Genomic DNA, 17,748 nt, shown 5'->3' with positions numbered 1-17,748 from the left:
TACTAACGAGACTCGGCACATCTTAATCTTCTGGGGCCACCAAAAACAGAAAAATCAGGTTGTACAAACACAGAGATTTGAGAGACACATTATAATTTCTGGCTGTACAAATTGGTAAGATCTCCTACATGAGAGCCAGTTTGACAAGACTGGGAGAGGTTACTGTCTTACTCAATGTACAGAAACCAACACAGAAAGTTTTTTAAAAAAATGAAGAAATAGGAAAGTATGTTCCAAATAAAAGAATAAGACAAATCTCCAGAAACCAATCCTACTGAAATGGAGATATGTGGTTTTTCCAAGAGGCAATTCAAAATAATGGTCATAAAGATGCTCGCCAAGGTCAGGAGAATAATGCAAGAACAAACAGAATTTCAACAAAAGACAGTAAGAAAGTATAAAAAATTACCCAACAAATCATATAGCTGAAGAATACAGTAAGAGAACTGAAAAAATTCAATAGAGGGGTTCAATGGCAGACTATATCAAGTGGAAGTGAATAAGTAAACCTGATGACAGGTCACTGATAATCATCCAATGTGAGGAGCAGAAAGAAAAAAAAATGAAAAGGAGTGAAGATAGCTTATGGAATTTATGAGATACCATCAACAGAACAATATGCCCATTATCAAAATTGCAGAAGGAAAAGTGAAAGGAATAGAAAACATATTCGAAGACATAATAACAAAAAACTTACCGAGCCTGGGGAAGGCCATAGAAATCCAGATCCAAGAAACCCAAAGGACAACAAATAAGATAAATTCAGAGTTCTGCAGTCCCATACTTAGACACTCATATAGTTTGGACGTTTGTTCCCTCCGAATCTCATGTTGAAATGTGATCCCCATTGCTGAAGGTAGGGCCTAGTGGGAGCTATCTGGGTCATGGGGCGGCTCACTCATGAATGGCTTGGCAGTGAGTGAGTTCTCACTTTTTGTTCACAGAAGAGCTGGCTATCTAAAGGAGCCTGGCATCTCATCCTCTTTCTCTCACTTCCTCTCTCACCATGTGACTCGCCTGCTCCCCCTTGGCCTTCCACCATGATTGTAAGCTTCCTGAGGCCCTCATCAGAAGGTAAACAGATGCTGGTGCCATGCTTTTTAGCCTGCAGAACTATAAGCCAAATATACGTCTTTTCTTTATAAATTACCCAGCCTTAAGTATTCCTTTATAAGAAACACAAAATAGATTAACACAGAAAGTTGGAAACAAATAGTGAGGCATTGCTATAAAGGTACTTGAAAATGTAAAAGCAGCTTTGGAACTGGGTAATGGGCAGAGATTGGAAGAGTTTGGAGGGCTCAGAAGAAAACAGGAAAACGAGGGAAAGCAGAACTTCTCAGAGACTTAAGTAGTTGTGATGAAAATGCCAACAGAAATATAGATAGAGGACACGCTGCTGAGGTCTCAGATGAAAGAAATATAGACAGAGGACAGGCTGATGAGGTCTCAGATGAAAATGAGGAAGTTATTGGAAAATAGAGTAAAGGTGACCCATGTGACACCCTAGCAAAGAACTTGGCTGCAATGTGTCAATGTGTCCATGCCCTTAGGGATCTGAGTGATGTCAGGCCGGGCGTGGTGGCTCAAGCCTGTAATCCCAGCACTTTGGGAGGCCGAGACGGGTGGATCACGAGGTCAGGAGATCGAGACCATCCTGGCTAACACGGTGAAACCCCATCTCTACTAAAAAATACAAAAAACTAGCCGGGCAAGGTGGCGGGCGCCTGTAGTCCCAGCTACTCAGGAGGCTGAGGCAGGAGAATGGCGTGAACCCAGGAGGCGGAGCTTGCAGTGAGCCGAGATCCGGCCACTGCACTCTAGCCTGGGTGACAGAGTGAGACTCCGTCTCAAAAAAAAAAAAAAAAAAAAAAAAGAGTGATGTCCTAGGGTATCAAGCAGAAGAAATTTGTAAGCAGTAAAACGCTCCAGAAGTGACGTGGCTGCTTTTAACAGTCTACAATTAGATATAGGAGCAAAGAAATGACTTAAGGTTGAAACTTATATTGAAAATTGAAGCACAATATAAAAATTTGGAAAATTTACAGCCTAGCCATGTGGTGGAGAACAAAAGAACATTTTCAGGAAAGGAATTCAAGTGGCCTGTGGAGCAACCATTTGCTAGAGAGATTAGCATGACTAAAAGGAAGCCAGATGCTAATAGCCAACACAATGGGAAAAAGGCTCTGAAGGCATTTCAGAAATCTTTGAAGCAGCCCCTCTCATCACAGGCCCAGAGGCCTAGGATGAAAGAATGGTTTTGGGGACTGGGTGTCACTGCCCTGTACCACCTCAGGAGTGCTCCCCACATCCTGGCTGTTCCAGCTCTCACCAAGGCTCAAAGGGCCCCAAATATAGCTCAGGCCACTGCTTCAGAGGATATAGGCCATAAGCCTTTGTAGTTTCCATGTGGTGCTAAGCTTGCAGGCATGCGGAATGCAAGAATGAAGGAGGTCTGGCAGCTTCCCACTGGATTTCAGAGGATGTATGAGAAAGTGTGGGTGCCCATGCAGAAGCTCTCTGCAAAGGCTCTGCTCCTACAACAGGCTTCTGTTAGGGCAGCACTTAAGGGAAATATGGGACTGGAGTCCCCACAAATGGCCCACCTGAGGGCACTGCTCAGGGGAGCTGTGGGAATGAACCCACCCTCCAGACCCTAGAAGGGCAGAGCCACTGGCAGCTTTCACCCTGAGCCTGTAAAAGCCATAGGCACTCAACTCCAACCCTTGAGAGCAGCCACGGGGGCTGCAACCTGCAAAGCCAGAGGGGCAGAGCTGCTCAAGGCTTTGCTAGCCCATCTGGCATACCAGTGTGCCCAGGATATGGGACACAGTCAAAGATTGTTTTTGAGCTTTAAACTGTGGGACCCATTGCTCCTTTCTTTTAGCCAATTTCTTCCTTTCGGAATGGGAATGTTTACCCCATGTTTGTACCACATTATATCTTGGAAGTAAATAACTTTCATTTTGTCTTACAGGTTCATAGGTGGAAAGAACTTGCCTTGAGTCTCAGATGAGACTTTAGAATTTAGATTTGGGACTTTTGAATTAATGCTGGAATAAGTTAAGCCTTTAGGGTACTATCGAGAAGGGATGATTATATTTTGCAGTATGAGAAGAACATGAGATTTGGGGGCCAAGGGTGGAATGACATAGTTTGGATGTCTGTCCCCTCCAAATCTCATGTAGAAATGTGATCTCCATTGTTGGAGGTAGGGCCTGGTGGGAGCTGTTAGGTCATGGGGGCAGATCCCTCATGAATGGCTTGGTGCCCTTCCCATGGTAATGAGTGACTTCTCACTCTGTTAGTTCACACTGGTTGTTTAAAGGGGCCTGGCACCTCCTCCTCTCTCTCCCTCCCTCTCTCACCATGTGACTCACCTACTCCGCCTTTGCCTTCCACCATGATTGTAAGCTTCCTGAGGCCTCAACAGAAGTTGAGTAGTTGCTGGCACCATGTTTTTACAGCCTGCAGAACTATGAACCAAATATATCTCTTTTCTTTATAAATTACCCAGTCTCAAGTATTCCTTTATAGCAATGCAGAATGGACCAATGCAGACACATTATCATCAAATTGTCAAAAGTTAAAGACAAAGATTTTTAAAAGCATCAAGGGAAAGGTAGCTTGTTACATACAAGAGAACCCATATTAGACTATCAATGAAGTTTTCAACAGAAACCTAGTAGGCAAGAAGAAAGTGGAATATATAGTCAAAATCCCGAAAGAAAAATAAAACTGTCAGCCAAGGATACTATACTCAGCAATGCTATCTTTCAAAAACAAAGGAGCAATAAAGACTTTCTCAGACAAACAAAAGGTGAAGGAGTTTATTGCCACTACCTTACAAGAAAAGCTAAAGAAAGTTCTTCAAGCTGAAGGAAGAACAAAGCATAAAAACCACTAATAAAAGCACTGTCAAATTCGAATCACTCTAATGCTGTAATAGCAGGTTATTGATCAATTATATCTCTAGTATACAGGTTAAAAGACAAAACTAATAAAAACAACCATAGCTACAATAATTTGCTAAGAGATATGCATTATAAACACATGTAATTTGTGACATTAAGAACATAAATAGTGGGAGCAGGGAGAGTGAAAGTGTGGAGTTCGGGCATGCAGTAAAAATTAAATTGTTATCACTTTAAAATAGCCTATTGTGTTTTTTTGCAATCCTCAGAATAACCACACAGCAAAATGAGAACACATTGGATAATCTAGAAGAAATGGATAAATTCCTAGAAACATGTAACCTACCAAGACTGAATAATGAAGAAACTGAAAATCTGAACAGGCCAATAAAGAGTAAGAAGATTGAATCAGTAATAAAAAGTTTCCTCCTATCAAATAAAAACCCAGTACCAGATGGCATTACTGCGAATTTCTACCAAACATTTAATGCAGAATACCAATTCTTTTCAAGCTGTCAAAAAACTGAAGAGGAGGGAATACATCAAATTCATTTTCCAAGGTCGGCATTACCCTGAAATTAAAGGCAGACAAAGACACTAAAAGAAAAGAAAATTACAGGTAAATATTCCTGAACACAGATGCAAAAATTATCAATAAAAACATCAGTGGCTGGTACGGTGGTTCACGCCTGTAATCCCAGCACTGTGGAAGGCCGAGGTGGGCAGATCACGAGACCAGGAGTTTGAGACAAGCCTAACCAACATGGGGAAACCCCGTATTTGTTGAAAATACAAAAATTAGCCAGGCGTGGTAGCACATGCCTGTAATCCCAAATCCTCAGGAGGCTGAGGCAGGAGAATTGCTTGAACCTGGGAGGCAGAAGTTGCAGTGAGCCAAGACTGCATCACTGCACTCCAACCTGGGGGACACAGCAAGGCTCAGTCTCAAAAACAAACAAAACAAAAACAAACAAAAAAACCCACTACCAAACCATATTCCACAGTACAGTAAAAGGATCATTCACCACGATGAAGTGAGATTCATCCCTGAGATGCAACAACAGTTCAACATGTGCAAATCAATAAATGTGATCTACTGTATTAATAGAAGGATAAAAACTATATAATCATCTCAATAGATGCAGAGAAAGCATTTAACAAAATTCAATAGTTTCATAATAAAAACTCTCAACATCAAAGGTATAGAAGGAATGTACCTCAACATAATAAAGGCCATATATGATAAGCCTACAGCTAACATCATGCTCAATGGTGAGAAGTTGAAAGCTTCTGATCAGGACTGAGATAAGGATGACCATTCTTACCACTTCCATTCAATGCACTGTTTTAAGTCCTAGCCAAAGCAATTAGAAAAGAAAAAGAAATAAAAGAAATCCAAACAGGAAAGGAAGAAGTGAAATTGTCTCTTTTTGTTGAAGACATACAAAATCTTATGTACAGAAAACCCTAAAGACACTACCAAAAAACAATTACAATAAATGAATTCAGTAAAGTTGCAGGATACAAAATCAACATACAAAAAGTCGGTAGCATTTCTATCCACTAACAATGAACTATCTGAAAAAGAAATTAAGAAAATAATCCCATTTATAAGAGCATCAAAAAAAAAAAATACTGAGGAATAAGTTTAACCAAGGAGGTGAAAGATCTGTACAATGAAAACTCTAAAAGGCTGATGAAAGAAATTGAGTATGACACAAATACAGTAATGAGTTATGTAATGACAATGATACATTCTGAGATATGTGTTGTTAGGTGATTTTGTCATTGTACAAACATCATAGAGTATATTTACACAAACATAGATGCTATAGCCCACTCCATACCTAGGCTATATCTCCTGGGCTATAAACCGGTATAGCATGTTACTGTACCGAATACTGTAGGCAAATGTAAAACAATGGTAAGTATTTGTATATCTAAACATTTCTACATAACAACACATATCTCAACAAAATATGATAGGCAGCCCAGAAATAAACCTATGCATTTATGGTCAATTGATTTTCAACAAAGGTGCCAAGAATACACAATGACTGAAGACAGTCTCTTCAATCAAGTACTAGGAAAACTGGCTATCCATATATAGAAGAATGAAATTGGGCCCTTATTTCACCCCATATACTAGAATCAACTTAGAATGGATTAAAGACAAATGTAAAACATAAGACCTGAAACTAAAACTACTAGAAGAAAACATAAGGGAAAACCTCTTTGACATTGGTCTCAGCAATGATTTCTTGGATATGACTCCCAAAGCACAGGCAACAAAAGCAAAAATAGACAAACAGGAATGCATCAAACTAAAAGGCTTCTGCACAGCAATGGAAACAATCAACAGAATGAAGAGACAGCTCACAGATTGGGAGAAGATATTTGCAAATCATACATCTGATAAAAGACTAATATTCAAAATATACAAGAAACTCAAACTACTCAATAATAAGAAAACAACCTTATTTTTTAAACATGGGCAAAAAAACCAGAATAGACATTCCTCAAATGAAGACATACAAATGGCCAACAGATACATTAAAAAAAATACTCAACATCACAAATCATCAGGGAAATACAAATTAAAACCACGATGAGAAAACCTCACACCTGTTAGAATGGCTATTATAAAAAAGATGAAAGCTAACAAGTTGGCAAGGGTACTGAGAAAAGGGAATCCCCTGTACACAGTTGATGGGAATGTAAATTAGTATAGCCATTTTGGAGACAGTATGGAGGGTCCCCAAAACACTAAAAGCAGAACTGTCATAGGATCCAGCAATCCCACTTCTGGATACACAACCTAAGGAATTGAAATCAGTATGTTAAAGGGATATATGCACTCCTGTGTTCACTGTAGCACTATTCACAATAGCCAAGATATAGAAACAACCTAAATGCCCATCAACAGGGAAATAAGCCAGGCATGGAAAAACAAATATGCATGATTTGACTTATATGTAAATCTTAAAAAATCAAACTCACACAAGTAGAATGTAGAACAGTAGTTAACAAAGGCTGGGTAAAGGTGAGGAGGTAGACAGGGAAAGAAGAGATTGTTCATCAGAGTACAAAGCTCCAGTTTAAGAGGAGGTATAAGTTCTAGCGATCCACTGCAAAGTACATTGACTATAATTAATAATAATGTATTGCATATTTCAAAATTCTTAAAAGAGTAATTTTAAATCCTTTTGCCACAAGGAAATAAGTATGTGAGGTTATGGATATGTTAATTAGCCTGATTCAATAATTCTACAATGTATGCATGCATCATAGCATTACATTTTACCCCATAAATATATACAATTGTCAATTAAAAATAAACTATAAAAATAGAAAAAAGAATAGACTCTTTAGTTAACAAGCATTTATTAACCATTCCAATTTTAAATATATTTCTTGTTATTAGGTAAAGATGAGACCAATGTGGGATAAATGAGGACCACTGACTTTTTAATTGTTGTTTATTTTAATATGGATTTTTCATAAACCTTTTCTTGTTATGTAGAAACAAGTGATACATAAAACATGTTAAATATTTAAGGTGTGATAATTAGGTACATAATTAAGTATGTCAAATTGTCCCTGTTTGCAGATGACATGACTGTATATTTAGAAAACACCATCGTCTCAGCCCAAAATCTCCTTAAGCTGATAGGCAACTTCAGCAAAGACTCAGGATACAAAATCAATGTGCAAAAATCACAAGCATTCTTATACACCAATAACTGACAGAGAGCCAAATCATTAATGAACTCCCATTCACAATAGAATAAAATACCTAGGAATCAAACTTACAAGGGATGTGAAGAACCTCTTCAAGGAGAACTACAAACCACTGTTCAGTGAAATAAAAAAGGACACAAACAAATGGAAGAACATACCATGCTCATGGATAGGAAGAATCAATATCATGAAAATAGCCATACTGCCCAAGGTAATTTATAGATTCAATGCCATCCCCATTAAGCTACCAATGACTTTCTTCACGGAATTGGAAAAAACTGCTTTAAACTTCATATGGAACCAAAAAAGACCCCGCATTGCCAAGACAATCCTAAGCCAAAAGAGCAAAGCTGGAGGCATCACGCTACCTGACTTCAAACTATACTACAAGGCTACAGTAACCAAAACAGCATGGTACTGGTACCAAAACAGAGATATAGACCAATGGAACAGAACAGAGCCCTCAGAAATAATACCACACATCTACAGCCATCTGATCTTTGACAAACCTGACAAAAACAAGAAATGGGGAAAGGATTCCCTATTTAATAAATGGTGCTGGGAAAATTAGCTAGCCATAAGTAGAAAGCTGAAACTAGATCCTTTCCTTACTCCTTATACGAAAATTAATTCAAGATGGATTAGAGAGTTAAATGTTAGACCTAAAACCATAAGAACCCTAGAAGACAAACTAGGTAATACCATTCAGGACATAGGCATGGGCAAGGACTTCATGTCTAAAACACCAAAAGCAATGGCAACAAAAGCCAAAATTGACAAATGCGATCTAATTAAACTAAAGAGCTTCTGCACGGCAAAAGAAACTACCATCAGAGTGAACAGGCAACCTACAGAATGGGAGAAAATTTTTAAAATCTACTTATCTGACAAAGGGCTAATATCCAGAACCTACAAAGATCTCAAACAAATTTACAAGAAAAAAAACAACCCCATCAAAAAGTGGGAAAGGATATGAACAGACACTTCTCAAAAGAAGACATCTATACAGCCAACAGACTCATGAAAAAATGCTCATCACCACTCGCCATCAGAGAAACGAAAATCAAAACCACAATGAGATACCATCTCACACCAGTTAGAATGGTGATGATTAAAAAGTCAGGAAACAATAGGTGCTGGAGAGGATGTGGAGATATAGGAACACTGTTACGCTGTTGGTGGTACTGTAAACTAGTTCAACCATTGTGGAAAACAGTGTGGCAATTCCTCAAGGATCTAGAACTAGAAATACCATTTGACCCAGTCATTCCATTACTGGGTATATACCCAAAGGATTATAAGTCATGCTGCTATAAAGACACATGCACGCATGTGTTTATTGTGGCACTATTCACAATAGCAAAGACTTGGAATCAACCCAAATGTCCATCAGTGACAGACTGGATTAAGAAAATGTGGCACATATACACCATGGAATACTATGCAGCCATAAAAAAGGATGAGTTCGTGTCCTTTGTAGGGACATGGATGCAGCTGGAAACCATCATTCTCAGCAAACTATCACAAGAACAGAAAACCAAACACCGCATGTTCTCACTCATGGGTGGGAATTGAACAATGAGATTACTTGGACACAGGAAGGGGAACATCACACACCAGGGCCTATTGTGGGGAGGGGGAAGGGAGACAGATAGCATTAGGAGATATACTTAATGTAAATGACAAGTTAATGGGTGCAGCACACCAACATGGCACATGTATACATATGTAACCTGCATGTCGTGCACATGTACCCTAGAACTTAAAGTATAATAAAAAATAAATAAATAAAAATATGTTAAATATTTAAGGGGTGATAATTAGATACATAATACATGCATATAAAATATGTATGTATATATGTATATTTTATATGCATAAAAATGTTAAATGTTAATTCTATTATAGTGAACTAATTATTAAAGTCTGCATGGAGGCAATATATTCATGTTTTTAGAACATTTTTAAATTCATAATAAATATTCCTATTGTGTTACCAACATACTCAACATTTGAACCAAATTTAATCTTTAACTGCTAAAGGGTTACTTATTCCATGGGTGCTATACCAACTACATTGTGAATAAAGGGTTATTTATTCCATGGGTGCAATACCCACTATACTAATTTGATACCTTTCATGAGAGACACTCAGGAAATATATATGTAATTTTTAAAAAATCACACCAGTAAATTCTAAATTGGCTGCTTAAGCCCACAGATTCTGCAGGTCATTGATAATCCAACTTTTAATTACTTCTTTAGAGGAACTAGGGGAAAAAACAATTTTTTTTTAGTATCTCATTCTAAATTATAAAATTTTTAAAGACTTCAAAAACCTCTTTTAATTTACAATAAATATGGGAGAAGAAAATGACCAAATTAATGGCATGAAGCAACATTCTAGCTTTTAACCTTAATATGTCTCTATTTTAAAATAAGAACCAATCTTTTTTTATTACATGAAAACTTACATTTGTTTTTAATCAAGCAAACAGAATACCGAAGTTTGTATACCTAATTAACACATTTTAAGTATCTGTTTAGGAAAGAAGTGATAATAGCTCTAGCTCTACCACAGAATGACAACTCTTCATTTTGTAAATATTTTCTAAGTAATGCTCAAATGAAAATTATTTCCCAGTTCCTTTGCAAATATCCATCTCATCTGCCAAACTACTGTGACTTAATAAGCAGTGAAGCAAAATTCTTCAACCTACGGAGATCTAGTTCATTTTTGTTACCTTTTTTCACCAAAATCCAACATTATTAGGTCATCCCTCAGTGAACTGGTCTGTTCCTCAACTATTCGCATCCTTTGCTGAAGTACTGTGAATGTTTCAGAAGCTGTAGCGTTGATGTGGGTTGGAGAAAGGACCGGTCTGGACACTGTAGTTTCCATATGTACCTAAGAATACAGTCACAATCTTAGCGTGGTAGGTCCTATTATTGATCAAAAATAGTCACTGCCATTCCTGTGCCAGGATTAGGCATCACTGTCCTGTTAAACTCAGGAATGGTCATGTGTTCTGCTTTGGTCAATTAAATGTAGGTGGAAGTTATGAGCCAGCTTGTTCTTCACCATCTCTCTCTTTTCCCTCCCCCATGAGATGAGCAACATCCCAGGCAGGACTTTCTCCATGCACTAGGGTCCCAAGGTGACGATGACATCAAACAGACCCACAACCCATTCATGATATACAGTGTGGATGTCATGACATACAATAAACCTATGTTGTTGCAAGCCATTAAGATTGTTGAGTAGTTTATTTCATCATAATTTAGTCTATTCTATTTGCCAGTATTGGTCACACACGAGGACCTATGACTTGCTGAGGGAATGGCTTTTATTATTAGCCATTTTCATCGTAACATTATTACCATTCAACCTTCTTGAAAAACATTCTATACTTGGACCTCTGTACAGTTGTCATAAAATAAATGATTTACCAACTATGTATCCTACATTGAAGCAACATTTTAAAAAATAACATGCAACCTTAACTTCAAGCAAAAGCAAAGACCTTTCTACAGCTATTGACATCAAATTTCCACAGGCTCCTCCCCCAAAACCCAATGAAAATAATAGTGAGAATACTCTTTCAAGACATTAGTGACAGAAGCAGAATTAGCTTATATATGGTCCCAACGTGTAAATGAATCGTGTTCAATGACAAAGTAATTGATGAAAACTTTAAAAACATTTTCCTGACACTCCATCCTGTACAGACATTTCTCTACTAATCATGTTGTAAACCTCAGCCATTTCTAGTGATTGTGTTCGTATGGGAATGTGTTCACAAGGGTCCAACTTGGAATATCAGGAATATACCTTGTTACCACTTCCTACATAAACAGGTATCTCCCTGACCCTCACCTTCCTGGAAGTGAAAGGGGGGTCCACCTCATGTTCAAGTTGCTGAAGGTGGTCCCAGGACCCACGGCAAGAACTCATGAAGCGGGAGGACTGGTGGGAGCAAGAATCATGGTGGGGCTGAGCTTGCTATACCTGCTGAGGATGTTTCTTCATCCTGAAATAGCTCTCTAATTCACTTTCTATCTCTTCCCACAGGTCCCAGAAAATGGCCTTTCTATTTTTTTCTTTTTTGAGGTGGAGTCTTGCTCTGTCACCTAAGCTGGACTGAAATGGAGCAATCTCGGCTCACTGCAACCTCCACCTCCTGAGTTCAAGCAATCCTCCCACCTCAGCCTCCCGGGTAGCTGAGATTACAGGTGTGTGCCACCAGGCCCAGCTAATTTTTTTTTTTTTTTTTTTTTTTTTTGTATTTTTAGTAGAGACGGGGCTTCACCATGTTGGCCATGCTGGTCTCAAACTCCTGACCTCAAGTGATCCGCCAGCCTCAGTCTCCCAAAGTGGTGGCATTACAGGCATGAGCCATCACACCCAGCCTGTTTTTCTTTTTACTCTTATTATGGTGTTTCTGACCAGAATTTTTCTTTCATGCCCTACTGTGAAACAATGCATTTTTTGACACAAGCTTTTTGCATTCTTTAGATCTGCTGTTAAGTCAGCTTAACGACATGGGGTGAAAGAAGCTCCCTTCTATTAACTTTCTTTCTTTTTTTTCAGTTCATTCCTGAAGGAAAGACAAAGACATGCAGATATTGATGCAGTCTCTGGACATACAAAGATTCAAAGTAGGGTTCATCTACATTTCTGGGAAAAAAAAAAAAAAAAAAACAGATGTGGAGACTCCTGGTAATGTTACCACATGAGCCAGTATAGTATTCCTCAAGTAGGAAAAGGAAGAGCCTCTGAGTAAGCCCATAGGGCTGGATCAGCTGCCATAAACCAGGGCTGGAATTGGGGGAGCCACCAACAGCACTGGATGGGGAAAAAATGGAGGGGTAACAATGGAGAAACACCTCCATTCTATTTTCTGTCACCTGCTGTCCAGCTACTGACCTAGAGATAAATCAGGCCAAAGGTGGGGAGAAAAAGTAGGGAAAGGTTGGCTAATTGGGTTTTTGCAGACACAGCTCCTTTGTCCTCTCTCCAAAAGAAGCAGAAAAGCTCATGACCCCAGCCTCGCCTCAGCGGGCACACTCATGTGAATATTCTGGCCAAAGAGACTTTGGGCAGAAGTTTGCAAAAGGGCTCCTAGGCAGACTTTTGTTTTTCTAAATAAAAAGGAGAGAAAAGATGGCACCTGTCTTTTCCTACCCCCTTACAATTCCCAGAGCGTTCTATCAAGTCAGGCATGCAGCACCTCACTCCCAAATACAAACAAAGAGCCAAGGATCACCAGGGTCTGATAAACACAAGGAAAAGACAGAGCACCTCAGACTAACATGACATTTGGGCAAAACCAGTAATCTTCAAACTCTGCTAATGTGAGATTTAAAACTTTTTTTTGTTTTAGTCACTTTCTTCTACATACGGTAGGCCCAGGCATTAGCTGGTGGAAAAACAAGTAGAACGAAGAAGTTAAAATGACAAGCAGTGCCAGAGCGGGGGAGGGAGAACGATTTCTGTGGCAATTTATTAGGCCCAGGTAGCCGGTTATAATATAGTCTTGGCCGGGTGCGGTGGCTCACGCCTGTAATCCCAGCACTTTGGGAGGCCGAGGCGGGCGGATCACAAGGTCAGGAGATCGAGACCACGGTGAAACCCCGTCTCTACTAAAAATACAAAAAATGAGCCGAGCGCGGTGGCGGGCGCCTGTATTCCCAGCTACTCGGGAGGCTGGGGCAGGAGAATGGCATGAACCCAGGAGGCGGAGCTTGCAGTGAGCCAGGATTGCGCCATTGCACTCCAGCTTGGGCGACAGAGCGAGACTCAGTCTCAAAAAAAAAAAAAAATATATATATATATAGAGTCTTGTCTATGTTCATTTATATCAAAAGCCAAGCACATAATACTAACATGCATATTGCAAAAGTCTATCTTTGGAAAAAAATATATAGGAAATGGAGAAGCTCCCCCACACAGTTTGAATAGGATGCAGATTCCCAACTAAAATTTTTTCATGTAATTGTTCAAATGTCTAGTTTTGTTGATATTTCCTTAAGGAACCTATGATCTGTATTAAATGCTTACATTCACTCTCCAGGACATGTGTACATTCAGCCATGAAAAAATGGCAAATCATTTAAGTTGCTACATTTGTTTTTAAAAAAAGGTCCAACGTGTCGTGGTAGGAATTTGGTTTGCATCCATACCCAGTGCCACCCGACCCTGCTCTACACTGAAGCTTCTCAGGCTTCCATAGAGAAAATATACTTTCAAAAAGGAGGAACCAACTTGCCCCAGTCTCTGAGGGGCAGGAAGTTTATAGAAAATTCACCCTAAGAAGGGGGAGATTGAAGTGACTGGGACACTGATTGATGGTAGGCAGGGGACAAAGCTTTTGAGTGAAACACATGGTGTTGTCCTTAAAATATCCTCTTAGTCAATCGCTGAGAATCCTGTTCAGGTCATCAAAGTTGCTGATGCAAAAATTAAGCCAATCTAGCCTTTGGGGATTTACTAAAAACAGATCTCATGGCCAGGCACAGTGGCTCATGCCTGTAGTCCCAGCATTTTTGAAAGGCCTATGTGGGAGGATCACTTGAGGCCGGGAGTTCCAGACCAGCCTGGCCCACATGGCAAGACCCTATTCTCTACCAAAAATGTTTAAAAATGAGCTGGGCATGGTGGCCTGTGCCTGTAGCCCTAGCTACTCGGGAGGCTGAGCACAAGGATCACTTGAGCCCAGGAGGTAGAGGCTGCAGTGAGCTATGATTGTGCCACTGCCCCCCAGCCTGGGTGACAAAGCAAGACCCTGTCTCTAAAAAAATAAAAATAAAAACAAGTCTCAGGGTTAGCTGAAAACCTTCCCTCCCAACCACCACCTCCACTTCCCACCATGGGAAAACAAAAACAAAACCAAACAATGCCAAGATCAGGAGAGTCCTTGGAAGCAAGGGAGGGGGCAGTGATGGCTGAGTAGCAAGAAGACAGTCTTAAAGCCACCAGGCAGAGTCCCCAAGTATCTGGGAGGCTGTTAAAGTATGAGATAAGAACTTTTAATCCAGTAAATTAATCTACCACGTTGGGGCTTAAAGTTAGAGAAAGAGTCTCATTTTCACTGCAGTTGCTCATACCCTTGTTTGTCCTCCCTATCTGGTAGGCCCAAAGCAGGGATAGCAGAAATGCCACCCACACCCATACACACATAAATACACACACACTCTCCATTGGCCACTTGGCAGATCCTCATAAGTCATAGTTCTATGGCTCATAGTCTAAGAAGAACAGTCTTACATGAAAAGAATCTACCTCTACTGGCTGACATTCTAGCAAAGAGAAAACGGCTTTAACGTATCTGTGCTTTGTTGTGTTTGAAAAGGAGCAAATATTGATTGCTGCCTTGAACCTAAGTCCTAATGCTTGATAGTAACAGCAATAAAAATACTGAGATATAAACTTTTAATTTTAAAAAAGTTCATTCATAACTAATTTCTATGCATATATCATTATCAAACTAATAGAATTCTGTCTTAATGTTTAGGGAGAAAATTTCCAAAGAGCTTCTACGCAGGTAACCTTATGGAAAGCACGGCAAGAAAAAGACCCATGTCACAAGTAATATACTAGTAAAAGCCAGATGACTTTGAAAAGAGAACACTTGCTTCTGTGGACACAGGCTTCATTCCTACACCTGGCAATAGGTGCACACTGGCAAAAGCATATACAAGTATATGCCATTGGTTCCAAAATAACAGTCCAGGGAGTCAATGTTGTTTATCACAACCACTGGAAAATAATATGGTAACACTATCTTCATTCACTCACATCTAACAAACATTTCCTGAACATTTACCAAGAGCTAGACACTGTCATAGGCAATGGCGCGGGGCGTGGGCTGGGTAGAGCAGTCCCGACAAAACTCCCTGCCTTCGCGGAGCTTATATTCCAGTGAAGAAGACAGACAGTAAGTAAAATACACAGTCTGTTTATTGGTGACAAGTGCAAAGGAGGAAAATGAAATAGGAAAGAACGTGGGATGGAGGCTGCAGGGCAGGTTTTCATTTTAAGCAGTGTGGTCAAAGAAAGCCTCATAACATTTGAGCAAAGACCTGCTATATAGATATCAGAGGGCAGAAAGGCCCAGAAGACGGAAACAGCAAGTGCAAAGGCCTGAAGTTAGAAAGTCTGATGAGTTCACACACAATAATGACGTGGGTTTGGCTGGAGAGGAAGGAGTAACACAGAGAACATTGACAGATGAATTGAGATGGTAATAATAAAACCAGAATACGGCCGGGAGCGGTGGCTCACGCCTGTAATCTGAGCACTTTGGGAGGCCGAGGCGGGCGGATCACGAGGTCAAGAGATGGAGACCATCCTGGCTAACACGGTGAAACCTTGTCTCTACTAAAAATACAAAAAAAAAAAAAAAAATAGCCAGGCGTGATGGCATGCGCCTGTAGCTACTCCCAGCTACTCAGGAGGCTGAAGCAGAAGAATGGCGTGAACCCAGGAGGGGGAGCTTGCAGCGAGCTGAGATCGCGCCACTGCACTCCAGCCTGGGCGACTGAGCGAGACTGTCTCAAAGAAAAAATAAATAAATAAATCAGAATACACAGGGCCTTGAAGGCCAATGTAAAAGTCTGGCTTTTGCTGTCAGTGATTCTCAGAGCCACTGGGGGTCTATAGCTGAGGAATGCTATCTAATTTTCCTTTTAACTGGATCACTTTGACTCCCTCCCACTCGAAATGGTGGAAGAACAAGAGCGGAAGTAGAGATGCTGCTGGTCAGAACCAAGGTGACAGCAGTGGCATTCTTACTGTAAGAGAGGTTGGTAGCTAGATATACTTGAAAGACAGCTTTTGCTGATGCATTAGATATGAGATATGAGGGAAAGGAAAAAGCCAAGATTACTCCAAGGTTTTTGGCCTGGATGGTGCTATCACTGAGACTACGGAAACTTATTAAGGAAGAATCCATTTTGTGGAAAAGATAGTAGTTTTTAAAATGTCAAATTTAAAACATGAAAGATACATTATTGAATTTGTGGATCTAAAGTTTGGGGATGAGGTGTGGACCGGAGATTAGTTTCTGAAGAGCTCAAGAAAACCATAAGGCGGGGTAACAGAGAACAGAAAGGATAAAGGACCTAGTCCTGAGCACGTCAAGATTAACAAATTAGAAGCAAGTGTGTGCGGGCATTTAGGGCAGACTAATAGAACTTCCCTAAAGTGGGGTCAAAATAGACACTTTTCTATCTTTAGAGCCCAGTACAGTGCCTGGGAAATTATGGGTGGTAAATAAACAGGAGACTACTTCGACAGGAACTTAACGAATGTCTATTCCGTTCTAGCAAAAGCGCCAGGTACTGCAGAAGCCGTAAAGAACAAGTGCAAATTCCTGACACCTATATTCTGGTAAGCAAGCCAGGCAGGATTAACTGGGGGTAAAAATCAAACATTAACGCCGAAATAGCCTTCCCAGGAACCTATTAACCTCCAACTTAACACATAAATAAAGGTGGTATTGGGCTTATCTGGAGGCTTCGGCGACTATCTCCCATACCTCAGCTGGAGCCAGGCCAATGCAAACTTCACTCCTAAATGGCTTTCATCAGCAGCCAACGCCGAAGCGCCTTAAATCAGGGCCCTGAGGTCCAGGGAGTGAGACTGGACTCCGTTAGGACAGGGAGAGGGCGCCAGGGAGTGGTGACTGTCCTTATCTGAGCCGACGCCCCTCCCCAACGAGCCTCCGACCACAGCTCACCCGCCCAGGGCCCGGCAGCCTCACCCTACAGTCCATCTGTCCGCCTGAGGCTCCGTACTGCTACAGGCTGGCGGGTTTCCTTGAAACTAACACCGCGTTTTAAACCAACCCGCTCCCCGGCGCAGTAGCTCCGGTACGCAGGCGCACCCGTGGCAGGGCATGTCGGGAACTGTAGTTTTCCCGGCCCAGGAGGGCCCTCCGCCCTGGGCGGGACCCAGGCCGGCATCCGGCGGCGCTCAGGGAATGCGTAGCGTCGTGAACCGAATGACGACAGGCTCCATTGTGCTCTCGAGCGGGGCACGCCGGGATATGTAGTTTCTGGCCGCTGCCCTCCGGGAGGTCCTGTGCTATCT

General features: G+C 40.7%; 1 protein-coding gene across 13 annotated transcripts in view; it reads right to left on the bottom strand.

Moving 5' to 3' along the window:
- CCDC150 (coiled-coil domain containing 150) overlaps nucleotides 1-17,467 on the bottom strand; it is a 139,919-nt gene extending 122,452 nt beyond the window's left edge. For 11 of the 13 annotated variants that reach the window (XR_012421328.1, XR_012421329.1, XR_012421332.1 and 8 more), the window contains exons 1-2: nucleotides 17,396-17,467; nucleotides 10,400-10,563 (exon numbers count right to left, since the gene is read on the bottom strand). Coding sequence is in view for 10 of the 13 variants with exons in the window: in XM_065525809.2 (XP_065381881.1) it covers nucleotides 10,400-10,563; nucleotides 17,396-17,431 (200 nt within the window). In the remaining 3 variants the exon portion in view is untranslated. The remainder of the gene's footprint in view (nucleotides 1-10,399; nucleotides 10,564-17,395) is intronic. The other 2 variants (XM_065525811.2, XM_065525810.2) reach the window with 1 other exon arrangement.
- Nucleotides 17,468-17,748: the final 281 nt, after the last annotated feature.

This window comes from Macaca fascicularis, chromosome 12, assembly GCF_037993035.2.
Source record: "Macaca fascicularis isolate 582-1 chromosome 12, T2T-MFA8v1.1".
Lineage (NCBI taxonomy): Eukaryota > Metazoa > Chordata > Mammalia > Primates > Cercopithecidae > Macaca > Macaca fascicularis.
The sequence above is the reverse complement of the archived record's forward strand: the minus strand, read 5'-3'. Positions and strand labels throughout refer to the sequence as shown.